General features: G+C 41.1%; 1 protein-coding gene across 1 annotated transcript; it reads right to left on the bottom strand.

Annotated features, from left to right (window-relative positions):
- Nucleotides 1–1,874: 1,874 nt before the first annotated feature.
- SLC35F2 (solute carrier family 35 member F2) lies at nt 1,875–22,570 on the bottom strand. The gene is made up of 8 exons (XM_027655238.1): nt 22,017–22,570; nt 17,436–17,611; nt 16,759–16,886; nt 10,404–10,563; nt 8,608–8,764; nt 7,782–7,834; nt 6,965–7,119; nt 1,875–3,218 (listed from the first exon to the last, which is right to left on the bottom strand). Exons 1-8 carry the CDS (start codon nt 22,529–22,531, stop codon nt 3,000–3,002), a joined length of 1,563 nt encoding a protein of 520 aa, XP_027511039.1. The 5' UTR covers nt 22,532–22,570; the 3' UTR covers nt 1,875–2,999.
- Between the last annotated feature and the right edge of the window lie 2,972 nt (nt 22,571–25,542).

Here is a 25,542-nt window from a genome sequence, read left to right as displayed (position 1 = left end):
CAAGAACTAATATGCTTGTCCCATACAGAACTATGTGCAGCTTATGAAAGGTCAAAAATCTTAAAATAGCTGATGGTCACAAGCCCATATTCTCCTTCAAACTAGCACAGATAATGTCATCGCTCAATTACTGCCACACTAATTTCTTTCTTTTTCCAACACACCATGACATTTTGATGCCAGATAATTTTTGATCTCTTGTAACCAAACCTTGGAGGGAGGCTGGATGTCACACATTTTTATTTGGATTCTTGGGTTTAATGCAAGTGACAGCTGGATTTTTTTTCTCCAGCTTATTCCAATATCCCATAAAGATTTGTGTTAAAGACTCATCCATGCAACCTTGTCTCTGAGGTACCAGAGGATCTGGCATATGTGATTCATTAACTGAACATTTTTTTCCCCAAGAGCAACGTGTGTCACTTTTGCTCTGAAGCAATACATCTTCCTTTAACAGTCTGCACCTACTTCCTTCCAATTCATGGGACAGACAGCACATAGGAGTGATGTATCTGGCCCCATTCCTTGCAGAGCTGGTTCAGGGGGCCAGCACCCCATGCTGAGGACTTTGCAAGGTCAGGCTTCGAGTACCTCTTGTGCCCAGAGCTTGGACTGCACCACATGCCAGTTTGTGATGCAGAGCTCTTCTGCAAGTCAACTTTGTCTCCTCTTCACCCAGGTAGGGTGGGAGTAGGAAATTTAAGGCAAGGAAGAGTAGGACACTAGGTGTGCATGACCATCAGCAGGTAGCTGGCCACCATCCCAGGCTGCCAGAGAAGCTCCCTGCATACAGCAGGGTCACAAAGAGAGAAATGAAAGACACCGTGGGGATGGCAAGGGCACAGAGTTGTTGACAGAAGGACTGAGAAAAAATATCTACCTTGTCCTCGCTGAAAGCTTGAAAGATATTCCAGCCCTTCTTGGTGACATTAGTACCCATCTTAACCTTAGCTACCTACAATGTGCCATGAAAATATTTTGTATGGGGTTAAATCACACCATAAAAAGTTAAATCACAGTGATTTCACTCTGTGAAACAGAGTTAAAGTTTTCAGTTCAGACTGTAACTCTGTCAAATCACTAAGCTGCCCCAGTGTACACGCTGAGGAATCTGAGCTGGGATGCTGCCCCACACTGCTCCTCTCTTCTTGTGGTTCAGTGTAAGTCCTGTCTGTCCCAATTTGCTTGAATCAGATTTCAATCTCTTATTATAGTCAGATTTTAAAAGCCTTGGAAGAACAAATCCATAGTTAATAGGCTATGCCTGGAACCTCCCCCATGTTTTACAAAATTTTGATGTCAGTGGTCTATATATTAAGAAGGTGAGCTACCACTTGAGCACTCACACCATGCCACGAGATGATCCTGGGGGTTTTTTGAAGACCGGTTAAAGTCTGAGTCAATACAAACTTTTTTGTATTTTCAGATAAAACCTACATCAGGTTACACAGATAGTACCACATAGAGTACAAAGTAAATACCATCCCCCCTCAAAAGGAGCATTTTACATGGCAGGGGACCCAAATGCTCTTCATAAAACATCAGCACCTCTGCACCCTTCCATGCATGAACTACTCAGTGAAAAAGTAATCCTTGTTCCTGCAGTATCTGCTGAACCTTTGTTTTACTATTTCTGACTAAAATCAGGTTAACATTTTTCCTGAATTATTTTGCTTGAATAAACTACACCAGAACTAAACAAACCCAGTCTGTTGTTTGATCACCAATATCTTTAGAAAATGTCGTATTTCCTTCTAGAGCAAAGCTCAGCCATTAAAAGAATTATTTGGTTGGTAAAATTAATTAATATAATTTTGAGCAATAAAGAAATTCTAGCTTAAGAAATAAGCAAACCAAGACCAACTCTTCAGCTGCTGAATACTTTATTCTTTTTTTACTTCATACACCAGAACTCCGAAGGCTTATACAAAATATAAAGTAAAATAAAACCCAGTATGGTTTTACTGATGTTAAAACTGCAGTCTTGTATTTTTTAATCATTTATTGTAAATATGAAGAGGAGGAGAAAAACTGCCAGTATATCTACTGAAAGCACTTAACCTTTTGGATATTATGTCATTATTGTTGCAATGAGAGTTGGCTAAGATGATTTGATTTTTTCAAGAAATGTCAATTCTATTCAACTCTTCCAGTAGAAATGTGTCTCGTTTCATGGAGAAATTCACTGAGAAGTGAACTTCAGTTCAAAATTTTTTGCTGTCTCATCCCAAAAAGAAACCCACATTCAGTTCTTACTGAACAGAGCAAGGGCCTGCTTTTGCTTCCCCCACCTAGTGGGAACGCAGTAAACAAAAGGCCACTGAGAGAGAAATAGAAGGCACTACAAAAACACATATTCAAACTTCTCTTACTAGCAAAATTCAAAATAAAATACACATAGCCACCTCAGCTGCAAGAGGGAGTGTAGCAATATGAAGCGATGAACATTTGGGCAGAACATCGGAAGCAAATCCTCCCGTAGAGGAATTAAGCTCACCAGCATGTGGAAGGTGTATGTATGTAATATGGCTTGCAGAACTAGGTCCTGTGAGAAGCTGAATGGCTTTTGCAAGATGCTATTTGAGGGTATTCAGCACCAAGAAGAGGAAACCATGAAGCCCCCTGAAAGCATCATGCAGATTTAGGTCCCTAATGCAATATAAAACATATTTGCTCCATTTAGTGACCTGAGAGCTTGCTTTGGCTTAGTTTTTTCCCCAAGCATTTATCGTTAAGTTAATTAAGCATTTAAAAATAAGAGTCTCTAACTTTCCAGAGACTCCACATAAATACTAATCTGTCTTCTTCTAAGGGCCAGATTTTGTGCAAGGGCAAATCAATAATTTCACTGATAGAGGATCTGGCCTTAAAAGTCTCTCCAGTGCATTAAAACTACCGCAGCATGACACATGCCTTGGCAGTAGGACAACCCTCTGGATTAATATTTGAGGGAAATTTGGCGATTTAAAAAGAAGCTCTGATTGAAATGCTGCCATTCTTTAATCAGTCCTGACCACCACAGTTTCTCCTCTTGTGAACTGCACAGTTATGGCTGGAGTTTCACTTTCACTCTCGTCGAGCTTTAGTCCAGCATTGTCCAAGCCAGTGCTGTTAGGCTGTGGTAAGGCAGTGGGTTCTGCTGTCAGAGTTGGAGTGGAGCAATACAAGATGAAGCCCACCATGATGATAACGAAGGACAGGATATAAAGACCTGAAAACTGGCAAAGGAAAGAAAGAGATGCATTAAGTCTTGCCTGATTGTAAAAACAAGTCAATGCTGCCTTATTTAAAGAATGTGAAAAGCCACCCTTCCTTTTAAAAATTATTTTAATGAGGATTATCACCATGACCTGCATTCAGGTCTGAAAATCAAAATTCAACAGCTCCATTTACTTAAAGACTTAAGCCTGCTGGTTGGTTTTCTCTGCGTCTCATCCTCAACATTGTTGGATAGGGAGTTTCCTCAGGTCTACATACAAGAATCTTAACAGAGAGAATAAATGGCTGTAAATATGGTCATACTGAAGGACAGTTGTGTATGCACACAAATGCTGAAACACTCTATCCCTAAGAGAATTTTGATCCAGCACAGCCAAATATTTCAGGTCCTGGCAAGAGATTAATCTCTCCATCTTACTGAAAGTCACCAGAACAGCTGGTTCTCTGCATGAATCTCTTAACCATCTCCAGGCTTTATTACTGGACCAGAACCAGTTTGCTCCCTACACCCAGCAAGTCCTCAAGATTGGCATTTGTACTTGGTTAAGACGGATGTCTTAACCGGTTGAGACTGATAAGAGTATGTACTGCTGAGGTACACCAGGCATTTGATTCACCGTTGTTCACTTGCCCTTTAAAATTTCAATAATTGCCAAAATTCATCCACCTTGACAAAAATAAATGCCTACTTCATAACACCAGGTTCTATAATACAAGGTGTAAAGTTATCCACAGCCAGGAATACTTCTTCATCAGATTTGTTAAAACTGTCCATATTGCCTTTGTCAAACCACACTTATTAAACAGTAGGAGGAAGGACATAGAGTATCCTACATCCCACTGTCAATATTCCCTAACCTCCTTAGCTTCCTTAGACATGCTTGAAAAATACGTTCTAGTCTATCAAGCAGCAGAGCTGGATGAAATGAATTGTAGTACCCAGACAATGGACTGAGGTCCAAAAAAGACTGAGGCATCTACAATTAAGGCATTGCAGTTCCTACCTGGTAGTCACTTGGCATGGAAACCCTTGCATGACAACACACAAAAGGAAAAGTAGACTGAAACACAGTGGCCTTGTGCTAAATGCCTTTTTTCCTCACCTTGTTGGATGTTTGCCTGGAGACGCTTGGACTCATGTGTTCACTCTGCACAGGAGGAAGCACCAAGCTCTGAACATACCCCAGTGGAGGCAGCAGCATCACCTGTGATCCTACCCCTGACTGACCCATTCCCATAAAATGGGCAGAGCTTGGGTCTGTATCAATTCACCTGCACAAATTCTCCACCTTAAGGCCCTGAGTGAACATATGCCTGTATGCAAGGACCTGTGGGTGGCAGGCGACACCACAGGAGTTGCAGGCCCCTCTCGCAGTTTAGCACACACAAGGCTGAAGGTGTCTCTGATCCTACTGATTTAATCCCTCCACAAATGGATAGAGTCACCAAGTCAGGGTGCCAAAGCTGTTGCAGTGTAGCTGATTATTCAAGGCCTGCTTATGTTTTTGCAGCTATTTACACAGGTGAACCTTACCCACGCTGCTCCAACAGGTCTATACTCTTTTTTTTCCTTCTGTTTTTGAGGAGAGCTCTGTGTTCTTTTCTTGGGATTTTTCTTTTTCTTTTTTTAATTTTGATTTCAAATATCACAACAACTTCATTGTTTCTGACATTGATTTCAGTCATACTTTGTGCAGCTTATATCCCCATTCTCACAGTCAAGCCTAAAGACTACTTCAAATGTTAGTGGAGAACTGTAACTCCATCTAGTGTCCGCTTGTGCAGTATACTCCATTCCATAGGAGTTTATACAACAAAAGCATTTGGAGACCTTTTCTAATATTTCTTGAGGTATTTATATAATCAGCTCTTTAGGAAGCACAGCAAAAATTCATTATGGAGTGAAAGACAAAAAAGTTCAAAACAGGCATGCAAAATTCACATTTCACTTTAAACTGAGGCTAAAAAGTCAAGTGCATTAGCAAAGCATTGTGATCAAATCAGAACCTCATCAATTCCTGGCCCTGGTCTCTGCTGTAGCCACTATCTGTGCTGCTTCTGTTTCAGAGCAGGCTCAGACCACAGCAGTTCAGAGCTCTCTGTGGCTTGCTCCACTCAGCAGCCCAGCCCTCAGCAGTTTGCTGTGAAATATCATCTGGTAACAGGGAATACAGAGTGATTCCTTGTATTTTTATTTGTAGATTCCTGTGTCCAGGGTGTTTTTTAATCCAGCAAGTGTCCTGCCTGGTTTGTTTGCCCCATTAGGTAAAGAAGGTATATGGTTTAACTTGGTAATACGTTTTTCTGCTGCTGAGTATTATGTTAAAAGGCATGTCAAAAGTGACCTTTCTCAGTTCACGTTGCCCAAGTTACCTCAAATCCTCTAATTACTAGGAATGCAGCACTATTATTGCTCCCCTTTTTGCTACTTCTTTGTTTCTAACCACAGATTCAAGTTCCTATTTCAAAAAATATCTGAAATTCTCTGAATACAATCCCAAAGTCTCTTCTAATTCATTTTTTGTTTTAGCTACCAGAATAATCTGTTATTGGCAATTATGAGATGGTATGATCCCAGAAAAATCTCCCCAAAATAAGCCAAAAATCCAAAAGAATAAAAGTTTAATATATCGCTTCCAAAGCTCTTCACTATTATGAATATAAATTTATAACCACTTCTCAAGTTAAGCTATCTGGTTGCCAAAATACATTTGGAAGTGACTTAGAAAGAATTTGTTAGAATGTGTGTATGGTTTGCTTTCTGCATTCATTTTAATTGTAGCTTGGAGCAATTTTGGAACCCAAAAGAGGAAGGAAAGCTGAGGTAAGAGACTCTTGAAAAGGAAAATCTAGCTGTTGTCAGACCCTACCATTACCGGACCTCTGCGCTGCCTTCATTTTCAGAAAGAAATTTGACCTAAAAGCTTTTGGCTGAAGAGAAAGCAACCACATGGAATAATATAAATTAAGTTCTTCATCAAAGCTCACAAGCTTCTCTCTAAGCCCTTCCAGTCACTGAGTGACTGACTCAATTACTCCAATTGCTTTAACAAGGTAGGTTCTCACAAATGATTCTGGATGAAAAGTGCAGGGTGGAATGAAATCCTTTTAGCACTGCCATTTAGCTAGAGTAGACACTGCCAAAAATGTTTTAGAGCACAATAAAAGTAAAGGCCTTTTGGAGAGCATGCAGCATAATATATTTATCCGTATTTTTTTCAGTTCCTTTAGTCTCCCCTTAGCAGTAGCACTGAGAGAGCTTGATTATTAACCCAAGATGTTGCAATGAGTTGACTAAATTTCTAAACGAAAATATTAATTTCTGGAAATTAAACTGGTCCTCTTTTAGACACTAAATGCCTGCCAGGACAGGGAGATTCAAACCCTCTCTTTGGACACTTGGGAGTGATGAACCAGAACTAACATACAGTTCCATACTGGGCTTTCAGCAAGAACGCTACCATTTGAACACCTCACGAGATTAATTATTCTCTCTTAACATTAACTTATTCCTTCAAGTGTGAAACAGTTTGAAAATCACCCTCTGCCTAATTGGTGCAATGCTATGTCATTAACTAAGCAAAACTCCTGATTCACATCTGCCAACAACGAACAATACAATCTGTAGAACTGTACAGATGCAAATGACTGTTCAGGGGTTTTTAAGAACATTATGCTTTATTTATGATTTTGAAGTAGAAACATAACTGAAAGAACGTGAAAGTGAAGGAATGAATGTACTTACCTTATAATAGAAAAGGAAAAGCCCAAAGAACAGACTGTAGAGATCTGCAGTCAGAATACCCAGGTTGACTGAGGTTGCGCTGGTAACTTTAATGACAACTGGCATGAAGCTATACAGCCCAAACATGCACAGGGCAAAGACTGTGAACAACAATGCTGTAAAACAAGATGACAAGTTACTCCTCAGGCACAGAACAATGATTTTAAAGAACATTGATTGTTTTCAGATGCTTTAAAAATATGCATTTTTATCTTTTAGGATAAGGTCTCCAGAAAGATATTGGAATGTACACGTAAGAAAAACATGGAAAAAATACTTCTTTTCCAAGATTACCATGTATTGCAAGAATTACCGTATCTGTACAAGAAAGTTCTCATTCCTTTCTAGATAACATTAAGAGCTGACTGAAGAAATTTAGAGCCATATTTCTTGATAACATTTAGTTCTGTTAAGGTCAAAATGTAGTCACAAAATCAATTTTTCCAATATTTTATTTAGAAAGGAAAACAGAAAAATGTTCTTGCAATGTTCCAACACCAAACACATCAGTAATGAAACAGGTTTAATTTTTAATTATTTCAATTTATTTAAAAAAAATATTTCATGTTATATGTAAAATGCAAAACCTGCTTTCATGTTCAATCCTGCAAATCTTATTTCCTTGCTAAGCTGCAAAGTTTGCAGAAAATACATTTGTGAAATATAATATTAATGCTGCTTAATATTCTGAGAAAGAAAAGGCAAATCCCAGCATTCAAAGTCTAAATCTAATTTTCCAGTGTTCTTTGACATTCACATCATTTTTCCATACACATACCAACTTTCCAGTTCCACTGAATTCTCGTTATCTCCCTATGTTCCACAATGGCTCTAGAATTAGAGAAAAGATATAATGCAGTAAAAAAGGGAAAAAAAATAATTTTCAAGTAGAGAATTTAATTACCAAAAGATATAAGAAGAATTTTGATTTATAATCCCTTAATTTTTTGTTTGAAATTTTATTGAATTACACTAACTCAAACATCTAACAGGCATGAAAAAAATACTTGAAAATTAAAGTGCCTGAAAGAGCACTGTTATTTAATTCTTATGCCTTTTTCACAAGCTTTTTAATCCCTTGAAGATTTAGTTTTATTTGATACACCATTTGGAGAAATTATTAACTATAATGATGAGAAATGAAACATAAAATTCATTAGATAGACTTAAGTGCATGTGGTCTGTTACTCTGATGTGGTTATTTGTAAGACTATACAAGGCTTCATTTTAAACTTGATTTTAATATGGAAGATCTCCTAACAATTATCTTCTAAAATTTTCCACAGAGAAAACACATTAAGAAATACATTCCTGACAACAGTCCTCAGCATACTGAGTGTCCTCATGAACATAACAAAATCAAAAATACAGCCAAGTATCGTATGTGTTTAATTGCAGTTCAGTTTTAGAATTGCTGTAATAAGAGTAGTGCAAATAAAGAGGATATAAAATGGATGCTGATCAGCAACATAATTCAAGTGGAAGGACTCCCATATAGACCAAATGCAGATGTAACAAAGAATTAATAACAGTATTTCATGGTAGACAAGTAATCATCTGTAGAATATTCTTAATTAATTTCAAAATAAATATTAGATCCTTACAGCTGTAGACCGCTGACAATAGTCCCAAACAAGCCCACCATTCCTAGAAACTCCACTCTGCTCAGATTTTTCACAATGTATTCCTCACTCACATTAGAAATGGCATACAAAGAAGCACCAAGAAGCACTAAGACATCTCCAATCACCACGTCACTACCTGTACAGAAATATTAATCCACAATTAAGGGTAAGGCTGCAAACACTTTTTAACTTTCCTTAAAAAGACAAGCAAATTTATCTCTAACATCTCTACCTTTCTAGTGCATTCCAGGGTAAGGGGAAAGGAAACACCTCCTGTGCAGGAAGAGGAGTGTCTGAGCATGGACTCTGCTGCCTGATCACCTCACCCTGCAGAGTCTGGAATAAGGAATGAGCTAAACCCAGCATTTACATCTCATCCTGACCAAGACACTGCTCTATCATCTGGTCGTATTCTACTTCTGCTGACCTTGGGCACTGCAGGGAGTTGAGAAAATTCCTGGTTAGAAATGCTGTCTGCCTTACATGAATATTGTCCCCGCTTTTGCAGTAAGGCCTAATTCAAGTCTTGCTACAATCAATGTATCGATTTTGGTGGGACCCAGAGTCAGCTTCAGGTTTCTGACAGGTTTTAAGTGGGCACTGTAGATGGGTGATACCATGTGTCCTGCTGCAACGTATTCATACTGAGCAAATGGGACTCCCTGTGCTACAATCACTTATCAAGTAAATGCCACTAAAACAGCCAAATAGCAAGAGGATTCCTGTTTTTTAAATCCTTGAATTTAAAATTTCCTTCCCTAAGCCAGTCAGCAATCACTAAGAAAATATGTCTAAAATATGAGGGTAAGCAGTAGTAAGGATCCCCAAGTCAGCAAATAAAGCATAACTATCTTAAACTCTCAGGGATTTTTCTCCCTCAGGACCAAGATGCTTGTACCACATGGCAGTAAAGCTAAACTTCAGTTTGTTCTGTGTCTTACCTACTAAGGCCCCAAAATTATGCCACACAGGCTTATCTCTATGCTGCCTGATGAAGACAATGCCCTGAAATTTACCTTGTCCCATACCCTCTGTCTGAAAATCCAAGATTCTTATTCAAAACAAGATGACTACAATATGGGTTGATTTGGGCATCTGTCACAGAGAAGACAAGACTTGCCCTTATCTGCACCCAGCTGAATGCTGGTCCCCAGAGCCCAGCCTTCCTCCCAGAGGCCCCAGGAATCCCAGCATCTTGCCCCATCTCCTCTTGCTCTCCCATAGTAAGCCCTTGCTTTCCAGACTGCAGCCTATGGGCCTTGGGGATACATGAACCACTTCTGTTGGGTCTGACAAAGATAACTCAGAGAAGTCAGCTGCTTTGAGCAACTTTTTATTTGGTATTTGTACTCAAAGAAAACTGCAAATCAGAGAAGACTGGGTACTAGTAGGTTGATCTTGCGTAAGCAAGACAAGGTTTGCAGGGAGAGGCAACTTCTATTAAACCATCTCACATGATAGTCAAAGTTAACAAGCTTTCAAGAATGAGACTTCTATCACGTGTAATGAACAGCAGCAAAATTTGAGCTTAACAAAAGTGTTTCTCTTTTAAGGTGGGAGATATAATCCAAACACGTAAGCAAAGAAATTCCACAGTTCCCCATAAAATCACCGTCTCCTCTTCTTGGACAAGAAATACAAATAGCAGAATGTTCTCCTCTTTTAAAACAGAACTATATCCGCGCCCCCTGCATCTGCTTCTTTTTCTTTACAAGTTAGCCCACCGCAGGAACCACCTCTCCAGCCTTTCCCCTCCGCAATAAAGGACTCCTTACCTTCACTGTCCTGCCTCCCTGCCAAAATGTCTGCACCCACCATTGTTCCTACACCAAGCAAACAGACAGCAACACCAAGAAAATGTATCAGCCTGTATCTTGCTCGGAGAATGAACCATGACAAAGCCATCAGCACAGGAATCCCGAAACAGTCCAGCAGCTGTGTGTACAGAAAAATTGTCTGAGTTAGAAATGCATCCCAAATCTGGACTGCAACCTCCTGAAAGCAAATGTATAGGATCTTACTTTCCATCAGTTGTTAATGAAACCTGCAAAGCAACCTCAGTGGATGTGTTTAAGGCAGGGGTGAGACCTACATTTTACCATTAGAAGCATTTTGCAAGTGATGAATGAGCTGGAGCAGGGGTCCTAGGAAAGTGCTGACTTAGAAACCCCTCTAATGATGGATCCAATAAAACTTCACAGCTTCACAAATGAATTCTAGGATGTCGCTCCGAGAGAGCATTGCTCCCCACAGCTCCATGTACACAAAGTAAATATCTGGAACTATTGATGGATACAAGTAATCTAATTTTACAGTGAAGGGACTAGGACAAGAATCTGACCCTACAGCTCAACTGGATCATACTGAAAAACAAACCTGGTACATGTGCTGGAAACCATGTGCAAAATCGGTAGAAATAAGATACGTAGCAAAACCAGCTCTCCTTACGTCACCTTCCCAATCTCCCAGCTTCCCACAAAAACACATACAAGTCACCAGTGCATTTTCATCGCTCTGTCAGAGCTGACTCTCAATTAGTCAGAAGCAGGGAACCCACTCTAATTCACCAATGCCCCAGCAGCAGAGATGCACAAGGCACCTGGAGTTTTGGAGCACTCAGATGTGTTTGCAGACACTACCCCAAGCAGATTGAACATCTTTGGTTCAAGGACGTCTGTGCTTCATGACAAGCAGTGACACTGACTTCTCTTTCCTTTCTTTATTATCCCCTCTGAACATGTTCCTATGTATCGTTCCCTTGCTGTTAGACCCACCCATAGAATCACAGAACAGTTTGGGTTGGAAGGGACCTTAAAGTTCATCTAGTTCCAACCTCCCTGTCATGAGCAGAGACACCTCCCACTCAACCAGGCTGCTCAAAGCCCTGTCCAACCCAGCCTTGAACACTTCCAAGGATCTTCCACCTTTCTTCCTTCAGTACAGAAAGCATCACGAGTTAGCTGTGCACTGCAGCATAAGATGGGCATAATCATAGAATCAGTTGGGTTGGAAGGGATCTCCAAGATCATCAAGTCCAACCCTTGATCCACTACCGCCGTGGTTACTAGACCATGGCACTAAGTGCCACATCCAGTCTCATCTTAAAAACCTCCAGGGACAGAGAATCCACCACTTCCCTGGGCAGCCCATTCCCATGCCTGATTACCCTCTCTGTAAAGAATTTCTTCCTAACATCTAACCTAAACCTCCCCTGGCAGAGTTTAAGACCATGCCCTCTTGTCTTACTGTTGGTTGCCTGGGAGAAGAGACCAACTCCCACCTAGATACAACCTCCTTTCAGAGAGTTGTAGAGAGTGATGAGGTCTCCCCTGAGCCTCCTCTTCTCCAGGCTAAACAACTCCAGCTCCCTCAGCCTCTCCTCACAGGACTTGTGCTCAAGTCCCTTCACCAGCCTTGCTGCTCTTCTCTGGACCTGCTCCAGCACCTCAATATCCTTCCTGAACTGAGGGGTCCAGAACTGGACACAGCACTCCAGATGTGGCCTCACCAGCGCTGAGTACAGGGGAAGAATCACTTCCCTGGTCCTGCTGGCCACACTGTTCCTGATCCAGGCCAGGATGCCATTGGCCTTCTTGGCCACCTGGGCACACTGCTGGTTCCTGTTCAGCTTCCTGTCAATCCAAACTCCCAGGTCCCTTTCTGCCTGGCTGCTCTCCAGTCACTGTGCCCAGCCTGTAGCACTGCAGGGGGTTGTTGTGGTCAAAGTGGAGGACCTGGTACTTGGCCAACTCTCCAGCCTGTCCAGGTCCCTCTGCAGATATATGTTCTAGAAAAACCAAATAAAACCATGATCACTGAGCTAATCATAATTGCTTTAATATTTTATTCAATTAAATAGATTTTGCTTCTGAATTTGTCTGGAGGAAAGAAAACGTCTTTTTTCTAACCTGCCTCAGTAGAGTGCCATGAAGCTACATAAGGGAACAGCCTTCAGCAGAGCATATAGTCAACTTTCCAAAGATTGCTCACAAAAGACTCTCAAATGTAAGCCCTTAAAACCTGGCCTCTTGAAGCCCCAATAAAGTATAAGGTCCACGTGAACAGGACTGTGGCATAATCACTGCAATCAAGATAAGAGCCCTTAGTCCTTAATGTTCATTGCCAACCTCTGCTTGCCTAAGCATACCACTGTAGTCAACTTCTGTGCTGACTTCCGTGCTGGCTTCCAGTAGTTCAGCCATTATCCCTAAGGGCTTTAACCAAATTTGTTAACATTTTGATGATATGTCTGGTTTTACTTGTTCATAACTACACATAGTAAAGTCTTACAAGCATAGCATTAAGGGAAGCTATTACAGATTAAATTCTCACAGTGCCTCTAATATTTCCATCTATTTGTCTTCGCTCCTTGGATTGCCTCCAGTTTGTTTGTAAAGTCTATTTATGAAGTGCAGAAGTACCTACCTAGGCTGTATTATGAGACATTACAACTACCCAAGTCCCAATATGTGATACTAAGTATTTCAATACAACTTTATACTATGGAAAAGTATCATGCTGTGACTATCTTGTCACAAGTCTTGTTCTCTATCTTACCTTTAGTCTAGACTCAAGAAAAATCTTCTAACGTTTCCTTCAAATTTGACTGTTTTAACTAGTATCAAACAACAAGAAATATTATAAACATAAGAAAGTAAAATTTTTACCGCCCTAGTAGTAGACACCTCTTCTACTAATAAGTAAGCATTCATGTCCCCATTAATTGAAATGTTAGCACACAGCCTTACAACCTCCAAGCAGCCTTTCAACCCAAACAGAAGGAGTGGAAGAAAAACCCTTTAAAAAAGAAGTTCTTAATGAGGATGTAAGGGAGTAGTACATAATGAGCTAGAAGTCTTTCAGTTATGCCAGATGGGGAATTGTTGCGTTCAGACCAAGAACATACTCTACAGCTACAGCATCCTGATTAGAGGACTTGCAGCCAGGACACACAGGCACCAAATGATGAAGAACACACCCTGGTAATCTATTTCAGGAGACAATTACCCTCAATTACAGACAGATGAAATCAGATTTATAACTACTGGATCTTGCCTTCCCTTCATCTAGGACATTAACAGAGCTCTTCTGTACAGGACCAAGATCAAAGAGGTGCAAAGCAGATGTAACATCACAATGAATTGTGTCAGTGGAACTAATTAAAAGAATAAAGTTTATTTATTCAGGTTTTATTATATTTACAGCAGTACTGTGGTACTGACTACTATTGCCAGTAGAACCTGGTCAAATGCTCATTATTCAATTCCAGCCTGTATTTTCACAACTGGAAAAAAAAAGATAACCTAGTGATTTGATTTACAAATGTTTTTACTCAAGCCAGGCTTTGGCCACACTGTTTATAGGAGGTTTTAAAGACAGGGTGAGTAAATTATTAAAAGACATTTTAATACAGGGTTAATAAATTATCATAGACTGTTGGAGATCATTGGTTTGCTTATAATTGCCAGCCCCAGACAGCTTTGTAAGCAAGAAAGCTCAAATGATCATCCTGCTCCCTCAGGGCAGCCTCCAGCTGAGCCCCAGGAGATGATCCTGCATTTTCTCCTCTTCCATCAGCTGATATTCTGTCAATAGTTGCCTGAAAAACACTTCCACTCAAATTATCCATGGAGCAAATGCTAAATGTGCCAAATAACACGTTAAAAACATGAAACCACAGCTACGCAGCTTGTGTTTTGCTATAAAATCATATAATCATAGAATACGCTGAGTTGGAAGGGACCCACAAGGATCATCAAGTCCAACTCCTGGCCCTGCACAGATCAGCCCCAAGAACCACAATATGTGCCTGAGAGTAACATCCAAACACTTCTTGAACTCTGTCAGGCTTGGTGCTGTGACCACTTCCCTGGGGAGCCTGGGTGAAGAACCTTTTCCTAATTTTCAACCTAAAGCTACTCTGACTCAGCTTCACGCCCTAATATGTGGTCAAACAGCAGCACAGTCAAGTCCTGTCACAAGACAGGACACCAGCAGCAAGAACTCTCCTGACACTGCCTCAGCCACAGCCAAACACAAGGAGTTCAGTTGTGGACCAAAGTCTTTTTCTTTATTTACAGAGAAATGAGAGTTGCCATCCCATTGTTATCTCCTAAAAAATCTCCCAACCCCCTTCTGTGAAATGCTGGTATGTCATAACTAAAGGGAAATCAGTTCTGCTTTTGTGTGCATGTGTGAGAAAATACGTGGAAGTTCCTTGCTGAGCTGAGAAAACTTATCTTAGAAGTTATGTTTCATAGTGCCGAGCTGAAGCTCCAGCCAGCCAGCATTTTAACAGTGTATTTACCTGTATTTCCCTATAGTCCCTGTATTTCAGAAGGTGCCATATACCCCTGTGCTGAGTTATGCTCCCTGGGCATCCACTCATAGCCAGTACTGCAGACAGGCCATCAGACTGGGTGCTCTGAACCACAGGTTCTGATGTAGCTGCAGAAGTGCTTGCTAATGACAGAATGCCTTGCACTAAAGCAAATCACAGGCTTTCCTTTTTTTCCCCCCCTCCTCCTGTATCTCATTTCTGAGAGTGGTGAGAAACTGGTGACTTTAGAGAATGTGCAAGAAACCTCATGGCAACAGGCAATTATAACAAAATTGAAATTACTGAACTGGCACAAAGCAGCATCAGTCTGAAGGCAATCAAAAGGAAAAAAAGGCTCAGAAAGTGCTTGAGTTTGGCAATTGGACAGGAAAACCTATTATATCTATTCTTTCTTAATTTCTATGAAAGAAATCATGGGAATAGCTTTATTACTTCTGAGAACTTGGATCAAAGTCCTGGCTTTTTCAGCTGTAAAGTATATGATCAAACAGTGTTTCAATTATCAGCTTAACTTGATCTTGAGACTGAAACACGTTGCTCTTAAAGCTTTGATTTCTTTGGTATTATTTGTCAGGAAATTAAAGGCTTAATGAGTCATACCACCTAAGTATGAAGTGGAAACGTGACAATAACAACCCAACAGGCACCACTGGTCTTTAGGAGTGCAAAAAGAAGTTATTGCACTTCTCTACAGGGAGCCCACACCACAGGAGTTTATTGTTTTACAGGTAATTCTTTTAAATATTAACCCATTACTTTGGCTCTGTAAAACACTGACACCCAAACACTCGTTTCCAACTAACAGCCAAATCTGCGCTTCACACTGTTTTTTTATTCAGGCCATGACCCCAGCCACAGATCCCCACCACAGGTAACAGCAGGGACCTGGACACACTCCCTCCTTGCTTGTGCACCATCGCCTCCCTTGTTCCCACAGCAGCCCTGAAGCCTAAGTTGGGTCTGACATAGCTCACTAATCGGTCCAGCCAAAGGCGGGGTTTAGTCCCACTTTGCTCAGTGCCCTGACCAGTCTGCTCAAGATATCTGGCCACTTGAGCTCAGGAACATGCAGTTGGAGGCAGGAGGAAAGCTCTGACTCTTCCAGTAGTTTTTGTATAGGGTGACAGAGAAACCTCAGCCTTAACCCTTCGGCTTGTAGAGCTATTTCAGAAAACAAGATTTATCCTAGTGCAGCAATGCAGCATCAAGTACTACCGTTGCAGAGGATGTCTACTATTACTTTAGGAGTCTGACATGCTGACCTCCCTTCTGCCTCTTCCAGAGAGGGCCCTGAAGTGCCACATACAAAAGCCACAGGGCTGGTCCCTCACTGCAAAGTAAGTAACACCAGCTAATTATCAGTATGTCCTCATATGTGGGGTTACATCTCACAACGCCTCCCACAGCTTCCAGGAGTAGGCAAGAGATCTACCTTGCTCTCATCAGCAAGAACCCACGCTGAGTGACTGTTATCTGGTCATAAATCTTTATTTTGTGTCAGGAGAAAAAAAATGAGTGGCTGTCAGCAAACTCTTAGAAGTGCTTTTATCAAAATAATTACAGTTCAGCCTAAGAGCTGGCACAGGGCAATACCAGCCAATTTTCTCTCCTTCCTGGAAAGGTTATTCATGATACAGGATGCTCTTCCCTGTACTGCAAAGCAAAAATAGATACTGGAAAGTTCTTTTCAGGCTTAAATAGCTTCCATGTCTGTCCTATGAATCTCATTTTAGAAACTAGTCCAAAACTGCAATAAAAGCAACAGTTCAAATAGAGAGATCAGTCCTTACCTGCACACTTGTGAGAGTTGTATATTGGTAGGCTTTTACAATCATGTAATTAGCTTCAACGTCAGCCACTCCCAAAAGAATATACTTCCACCACCTCTGTTTCAAAATCTGCCAAAGACTATCACCACCTGTTTAGAAGAAAGCAGTAATCAATGTGTTTCTTTCCAACCAAATGTTGCAAAGGAATTTTGCTTTTTAGAAGCATAAATAATACCGAGATGTTTGAATTTGCCCCTGCTTAAGAAAGATACAATGACATCAAAATGCAGCCTGAGAGGAGACAATGCAAATGGGTGAAAAGCACAGAAATTCTTCCACATGAGGAAAAAACCCAACAAGATTGGTGTTGTTTAAAGAGTAAATTAATAAGAATAGGAGGAATACTAAATTGCCTCTGGTAACAAAGCTTCATTACAACAAAGCCTATTTTCGCTAATATAACATTTGACTTCAAACCAAAAAGCACAAAACTTTAAACAGATATGAAACGATATCAAATCAGATGCACTTTTAACCTGTGAAATTCATTTCCATGTGTTATTAAAAAGCATGAACTTTAAAAACTAGGATGAGTATTAAGTTCTGTAGACTCAAATTCTGAAAAGAAAATGTAGGGGGAAAAAAAAAAAAAGAAATAAAAAGATGAACCAGAATCTCCCATCCCATATTTCACATACCAGTCCTAAATGCCAGCATTGTTGTATAAACTAGAAGCAGCAAACAATAGTTGATGAAACTTTGAAACATTGGAGTATTCACTTGGTGTTTTTCTGCTAGATACTGGCTTGTAACAGCAGTCCCACAGATAAACAAAGAGAGCATCTGGCCCAGAATTATGGTTTTCAAAATATGCCTGTGAATATAAAAGACAAAACAGTAAGTTTAGAATTAAACATCAGAGTTTCTAAAAAAATATTTGCTAGTTGCACAGGGAAAATGTCAATTTTTTAGATTGGTACCCTGTTCTTTTCCTACTCCCTACCAGTGTTGTTCTGATCTACTGGTAAGCAGGGTTTTGGATACACAGAAGATCCAGTCTAACCTCAGGACAGCCATGTAAGAAGTGAGGCCAGTCAAACCACCAGTGACAGAGACTGAAATAATTTGCAAGGATCTTCAAGCAGCTCACCTGGTCAGGCTCTACCTAATAGGAGGTTCTATTCTTATTAAGACAGGGTTTCAGTCAAATCCTTTGCCCTCCACTGAATTCCATTGTAGCTTTGGAGCCTTGATCAGACTATTTAGCACCCTGTCCAGTACTATCTTGCAAACCTTCAGTGATGGGGACTCCACTACATCCCTGGGGAAGTTGTCCAACTGATTGATTGTTCTCACCTTAAAAAAAAACCCCACCTTTCTTATAATAAGAATTATTATAATTCTTATTGTGGATTTTTTTCAGGTATATTCCATCATGTTCTGCTGTAACCGAGGATGGAGTTAAGAATGCATTTTGGGTAAGATCATGTTTGCATTTACAACTCCTCTTAAGTCCAACCCACAGCTAGGGAAAAAGCCAAACAAACCATGCTCTTTCAGTAGTAATTTTTCATCTAATATAAAATGAACTATTCCAGATGCTCCTAGACAAACAGGAGCAAGTATCACTGCGTTATCTTTCAGCTTGCTGTTTATCCTGCCCGTGGAGCTATGCAGATTTGTACCACACCCCAATCTCTGCATACACACAATATATAGTGACAGGAGCTCAGCCCTGTGCTGTCTGTACATTTAATTTGTTTACTCTGAAGACTGACCAGAGTTTAACTGTCCGCACAATTGATTCACTTGTTCCTACTCTAAGTAACCGAGCAAGGGAAAAAAGGATTCCATTGGGACTCTGCACATACCCTGCTCACATCTCTCCACACGATGACTTCTGGCAGGACACTCATGTGTCAGACACACCACCTAAGAGTAACACTGGTTGTTTTCCCCAGGTGGGTGACTTAGCATAGTAAATATGAGCTCACCCTGCTATGCTAACCAGTTCAGTTGCCAGGCAAGAAAAAAAAACTTTGAAGCTCCATCACTTCTATTATATTTTATTTCTTTTATACTGGTCAATTGTCTGATTGTGCTATTTGGTGAATTAATCAAATAATTGTGACACATTCTGTCTAATTATACTGACCATGTTCCAGCAAGAGGGTTAAATCTGCTGCCATTCAAATTCGCTAATGATTGATCTGCTTTACTCAAAACAGGAAAGACCTGGTTGCCCTCTTGCAGTGGAATAACTCCACTAAGCTGATCCTCATCTTTTCTAATAGTGAAGTTTCTCCAGTTTAAAGTACCTCAGGAATTATTTCCTTGAGTTTCTGTATATGGAAAGAGACGCGGGTCCAGATCTTCTAGAAGTGTTTTGCTTTGTGGTTACTACCCAAGCAATCATTGCTGTCAAGTTAATGTCTCAGCAGTCCTACAGCATTTACTTCTATAGTACCAAAGGCATCTGACAAAGCAAGCAGGCTTCATGACCTTCTCTATTTTTGTCTGTTTTAATTCAGTTTTTTTCTTCTTCCCTGAAGAGATTCAAAATGTTAACATCAAAAGAGACACATAAGGACATTGCTCACCAACAGTGGAAGGCTACCCTCAAAAAATGTCTTCTGTGAATCCCCAAATGCCACATACCTGGCAGCTTTCTCAGCTATGTATAACAGTCTCTTGCTCTGACTGCCCCCTAACATGACCTGGAAGCCTCAGCAGGAAGCAGCAGGGGTTTCCTCTCACACCATTTGCCAAAGTGTCAAAACTAATTTCTTCAAATTTAAGAGATGGTGCTATGCTCCTGGCATGATGCGCTGGACTCACAGTATATCTTAATAAAAAGTGTTTGACCCTCTGTAAAACTTGAGAACAAACTTTAAATCCTAAATTTTGCAAGACAATTTCTCTTGATAAAAATGCTTCAAAGACATGAGTTTCCATTCATTTCAGTATTGACATGAGTATCGATGATGGAGATTTTCTTATTAATAATTGATCGCATCTTGAAATATATTAATTATTAACTTTTCCATGCCAGAACTTGATCCTCTCTCTTTTTTTTTTAATGCATTTGAATGGACTAAATCACTTTGGACTCTCAGATGATGCAAGGTAAGTGGTCTGAAAAGGCCTTTTATTTTTATAGTTGGAGAGGGGGGTTTGTTGTTTTTTAATGGTTGATAGCTGGCTACCAAGTAATTACTCCTCCCCTCCCTTCAGCCACCATATCTTAGCTAGCCATATCTATGGCTTTGAGCAAAACTAGGAGTCATTTTGGGAGGTTTTGAAGCATGAAAATTTGCCACAATTTGGTCTAAAGTGAACACTGAACAATGTGCAGCTCTCAACATCATGAGAAAGTCAGGCTGGCTTTCCTTGGCTCCATGTGAAATGCAGAATAAAAATACACTAAGATACTAAAATTCAACCAGAGTCTATATTTGTGGAAATTAAAGAAAATCTAATAAGCCCACAGTTAATAATTTTATTGGCTACTAGTTTACTAAATCCTATAATTTTAATGTGATTTTTTTCATTAAAATAAGTACACCTTTTCAAAAGTTAATTTTATTTATGCCACCAATTAAACACTAATAGGCAAAGCCTGGCAACACTCTACACATAGAGAGACTATATACACTTAGTTTTAACTACTGAACCCTTCCTAAATAGGGGGGAAGTGACCTTTTAATGTCAATAATCTCACATTTTTGTGTGAAGAATAGAAAGTTAGTTGAAGGAAAAGTGCAGGTTCAGACAGAACCCATATTGCAACATGATTAGCACATAGCTCAGGACTACCAAATATATTTTTAAGAACTAATGTCATCACAAGTTATTGTTTTGCAGTGTTCTGCTTTGAAACTGAGGTCAATTTAATTTATCAGCAAAGACAGACTTCTTTAATTCAAGTAGAAGAAATATACTTTCTACTGCTTTTACTCAAAAGAAAAACAAACAAAAAAACTCCAAACAAACACACAAAACCACAACCTACAACACTTTACAAAACTCAGTGAAAGCATTTTATTTTCTTTAAGTACCATCCATAAACTCAATTAGTGTAGCCCTCAGGTAAAACTACTACCATAGGTGAGATTACTGAACAGTTCAAGTTTCTGTCTTGCCTTATGGGTCATTCCTGGCAGGCAAAAAGAATGAAAAGAGAAAAACTTTTATAGCCAAAAGAGAAAGGCAAGCTTTGCTCCCTGGAACAAGGCTCTACTTGGCCAGTACACACCTTCACACAGTCCAGTTGCCAGACTCCATCTTATGATGGAGGCATGAGGCTGGTAGGAAAGCCAGCATATCCTTGGCTGGCAAATAGGAGATCTGATGCAATAATTATTAGAGATCAAGCCTAGAGCCTGGGGATTACTTTTTCCCCCCCTAGATAGAAACTGAAGCTGCAAGTAGATGCAGCTCTAGAAGTCTTAGATGGTACTCCCGCTCTTGTAAAAGGTAGTGCTTTGCAAGTACCAGCTTTAGAACACGTGCTATGCCTGCACAGTTTGGCAGATTTTCTTCCACAACTTTTCCATGCTTAACCAGTGCTCGTATTTCAAGAGATACCTGAATAGTTCTCCGCCCTAAAGCAATTCAAGGAAGGAGGAAAAGGGGCTATTAGTCTTTCTGGACTCCACACCTCAGCTCAGGTACTTTGTTTTGTTACCTTCCCTGACACCCGTGACCTGTTCTTCACAACGATGTTGATCGAAGATTACAGAACACGTAAACATACAGAAAAAACAGGGAAACAGAAAAATATTAAGCCAGAGTTAACAGGAAAAAAAAAAAAAAAGAAGTCAAGTGCACGTGTATAGATATGAGAGTACACTCTGATAACGTCAAACACATCACTCCCTAATTCTACACCCCTCTCAGCTGAAGAGACCCTTGGCGCTCTCGCCCAGCAGCAGCCGCAGGCTGCACTCAGCAGTGCTCCCGCAACAGCCCGGGCATCAGAGCGCCCCGCACGCGCGACGGCTGCCAAAACACCCCCGAGCCACCTCTGCCGGGGCACCCGAAGGGTCCAGGCTCTGCCCGGCCCGGCCGTAATCCCGGGGCCGCACCGAGGTGGGTGTTCCGGCCCGGGCATCACGCGGCTGCTCCCGGCGGCACCGATCGGTCTCCGCATCCCGACCGCGCTGTCTGACAACGCGCCGAGGGGAGAGGGGATCTTTCTCCCTTCCTTCCTTCCTTCCCTCTCTCCCTCCCTCAGGAGACCGGCGATGCGCGGCTCCACGTGGAAGCCGGGGACTCACCAGGTGCAGAGCTTGGCCCCGAGCAGCGCCAGCAGCCGGCGCGGGGCGGGAGCGGCGGCCCCGGGCGGGGGCTCGGCCCCAGCAGCAGCGGCCGCCTCCGCCCCGGCCGGTGGTGCCCCGGCAGCCGCGGCCGCCTCCTCCATGGCCCGGCGCTGCCCCGGCTCCGCGCCCGCCGGGAGCAGGCAACGAGGGAGGCGGGGAGGGCGGGCGCTGCGGAGGCAGCGGAAGGAAGGGAGGGACGGAGGGAGGGATGAGCAGCGGCACAGAGACGGCGGCACACAGCGCTCCTGGCAGGGGCCGAGGCCGGCTTTGTGCCCGCCGAGGGGCCGCCCCCGGGAGGGGCATAGCTCGTTCTGGGGCGGAGGGTCGGAGCTCTGCTGCTGCCTGCCTGGGGGGGGGAAACGGTGCTTGTCTTCCTTTCCCTCGGTGAGCCCCGACCGCGCGGTTTCCTCCATCCGCCGGGCGCAAGTGGGAGCAGCTAAGAGCGGCTCCAGCAGCGCCAACGCCAATTTCATGTTCCCGCTCTCCCGCGGGGGTTCCGGCAGCAGCCCCAGCGTGGTGCACCGATGCGGGTCCCTGCAGGGTTGCTTTGCCGTCAGGTCAAGTGGCCGCAGCTGGCTTGATTCGCAAGCACTTCAGGCTCATCTGCCAGCTACAGGAGTCAAAGTTACTCTAAACCCTTGAAGTTTAACTTCTCACAGCTTTGTGCGCAGCCTTCAGCTGTTCTAACGTTCCAACTCACACTTCTTTACTGATAATTCCCATGCTTACGGATTTACCCCAGCCTGTTTGTCTTCACCCACATCTCAGGGCAACTCACCCGGAGAACCTGGTGATATTTTGCATACTCTGATGGGGGTTTTAACGACTCTCAACTGTTAATGATGCTGTATATGTCCCAGGTGGTGGAATTAAACCCCAGAAATGCCCCCAGGAAGAGCTCAGCTCTTGGAATTCTTTGCTACAGGTAGGCTGCAGCAGCCTCACACCAGAAAGCCACTTCCAGGCTGGGGCTTTAGGACAGAGCTGCTCAGCTGCAGATGGATTCCAGTGTCAGAGGGGTATCTGTGAACTCTGAAAATATGAAACAAAGTAAGAAGAGTTTAAACAGGCAGGGATCGCTTTTTAATTTAATTTTTTAACAAAAAAACCCCAAACAAACAGAAAAAAGCAACCAGAATTGTTAAAAGTGCCCTTTGTTAGACTTTGGGGACTAAGTTCATTGGAGAGTATGGTATACTCTGCTGTCTCAGAAAATTTTTATGGACAACATGGCCATGAATGTAGAAGTGAGAAGTCTAAACATGACTTCATGTTCAGCTACTCCTGCTTCAGGCTCATGCTTTGCTATGATTCAGGGTTCATCTCAGGTGTGATCGTGGCTGTGTGTTTCTGGATTTTTGTTGGTTCCTGAGTTTGCCTATGCTTCAGCAAAGAGAGATCTGCGTGCAGCGTGCGCCGACCAGGCTGACTGGCCCCACAGACCAGACTTGGTATTATCACTCCCTAGTGCCATCTCACTGGTGGAAACATGGGGACTGTGTGCATCTAAGGCTCTGTACTGCATCCTCTTTCAGAGAGAGAAACTTTGTTCCTGGTGCCCTACAAAAGTAACTGGTTCCACTGTAACGTGATTTACGGTGTCTGTTCCAGGATGAGTGAAATCCCTGGGAATAACTCTAGACTAGTAGACCTATACCTCTTTTTTGACTTAGCAAAAATGTAGACAAAGAACTATTCGCAATACATTTGTAGAATTCTTTAAAAATCAATCATTCAAAAGTTGTATCTAAAATATCAAACTATTTTGAAGTGTGCCTGAAAGGAACTAGCAATCCAAATATTTCTTATAGTTAGATATCTTATAGAATGGATGAAGGATAACTCAAAAGTACCAGCATAGCTTTTTTTTTTCTTTTGCTGCTTTTCAAAAAAAAAAAAATTAATTTTGAGCTGAGAACAAATAAAAGAATTAGCACAACCATGACAAATGAGACACAGACATAGATCTTGTATCTTCATCTGCTTTCAACTTGTTTTTGTTAAAGAGTTTCATTTCAGTGTGCCCTATCAGGCGGTTCCTTGTGCTGAGAAAATCGTAAGTTTGACTAGGTGATAAAAGTAGATAATGATAATAAGTAAAAACACAGAACATAATTTTTAAGTTGACAGCATCTGCTTTAAGTTTCAGGGAGCTTAAAGGGCAATGTCATTGTACACTTAGACACTTTGCTGTATATCACTGTAACAAAATTATATTTCTGGATTTGCCTTATCAACAAAAGGAAAGAAAAAAATCTCATGAATTGAACTTAAAATCTGAAACTGCAAAAGCGATTCCTTATAAAATGCTGAGCAAGCATAATGTTAGGGTTTTTTAATTGGAAGTATAGTGTGCCACTAGAGGTCCTTCATGGTCAGATTATGTTTTTCTCCACAGCGTTTTGGGATTCTTTACTATTTCTTTATCCATGCTACATGTGAGAATTACCATCTCTAAATAAATTTATTTTGCTTAATGTATTACATTCGTAGAATAATAGAGTGATTTTTCCTTGATTAAGGTTTTTCTGGAAGAATATCTAAAGGGTTTTCCAAATAGCATTTCTTTAATAAAAGCTTTTGTTTTATTAAGAAGTAAAATATTATTTATTTTTTAATTCAATAACTGCATGTTTTCACATTTCGTATTTTTCATTGTCTTATAACACTTCCTTAACATAACCACTTTTCTCTCTCAGAAAAATAAAGGAAGAAAACAAATGTCAAACTAATGAGTGAAATTAGGATAAACAACTGGAACAATAAAACAATACGTAAGGTAGTTTTTCTCTGTTGCTTCATTATTTTCTTATTTTTCCTAGTTAGAAGTTGGTTAAAAATGTCTGAAAAACCTATGCAGCCTTGGGACTGAGGTTAAACGTATCACTACAGAACACAATGTCATTTATTGGGAAACCAATAATAAAGATTCGTAGTTCACTATTTGGAAATGATTAGGAAGTAAGGGAAAGAAATACTTGCTGTTCCTGGGATGACCATGAGCTGAAAAGTCCTAACAGCTGCACAAAGGGCAAATGGAATCACACAGTGTATCAGCTGGAATCAAGACAGAGATGTGTTAGACTATACAAAGTCCTGGGGAGACTTTTAATGAAAGATAGGATTTGTGCTGGTTACTTGTATTCAAGACAAATATGTAGAAAGATGCAAAAGGATCTGTAGAAGACCACGGGAGCTTGACTCATTAGTCTAGCAAAGGACACTGAGATGAGATAGGAATGCTGTCAAAAATGCAACTGAGAGCAAACCCTAGAAAGAAACTTTCTAAAGTAAAACACAATGTTAGTACCAGGACAAACATGCGTATATGAAATATTATTAGGTTTAAGCTGAAAATGAGAAGAGTTCCTTACTAACATTTAAAATACAGCTATGTCTATTAGGACCATCACAGCTTGGAACAGATTTTCCATAGAAATAGCAGGAACAAGAAATGAACTACCTGGCAGCAAGGCGTTAGCTC

This window comes from Corapipo altera, unplaced genomic scaffold (assembly GCF_003945725.1).
Source record: "Corapipo altera isolate COAL_440 unplaced genomic scaffold, ASM394572v1 0, whole genome shotgun sequence".
In the NCBI taxonomy this organism is placed as follows: domain Eukaryota; kingdom Metazoa; phylum Chordata; class Aves; order Passeriformes; family Pipridae; genus Corapipo; species Corapipo altera.
This window is presented reverse-complemented; position numbering and strand designations above follow the sequence as displayed.

Excerpts from the sequence above, each read along its gene's own strand:
- SLC35F2 (XM_027655238.1), bottom strand. The coding sequence starts at position 22,531 with ATGAAATTGGCGTTGGCGCTGCTGGAGCCGCTCTTAGCTGCTCCCACT. Across the intron at positions 10,564-16,758 it reads CAACTCTCACAAGTGTGCAG|CTGCTGGACTGTTTCGGGAT; the intron begins GTAAGGACTGAT and ends CTGTACACACAG. Across the intron at positions 7,120-7,781 it reads TCAGTGGAACTGGAAAGTTG|CATTGTTGTTCACAGTCTTT; the intron begins GTATGTGTATGG and ends CTTGTTTTACAG.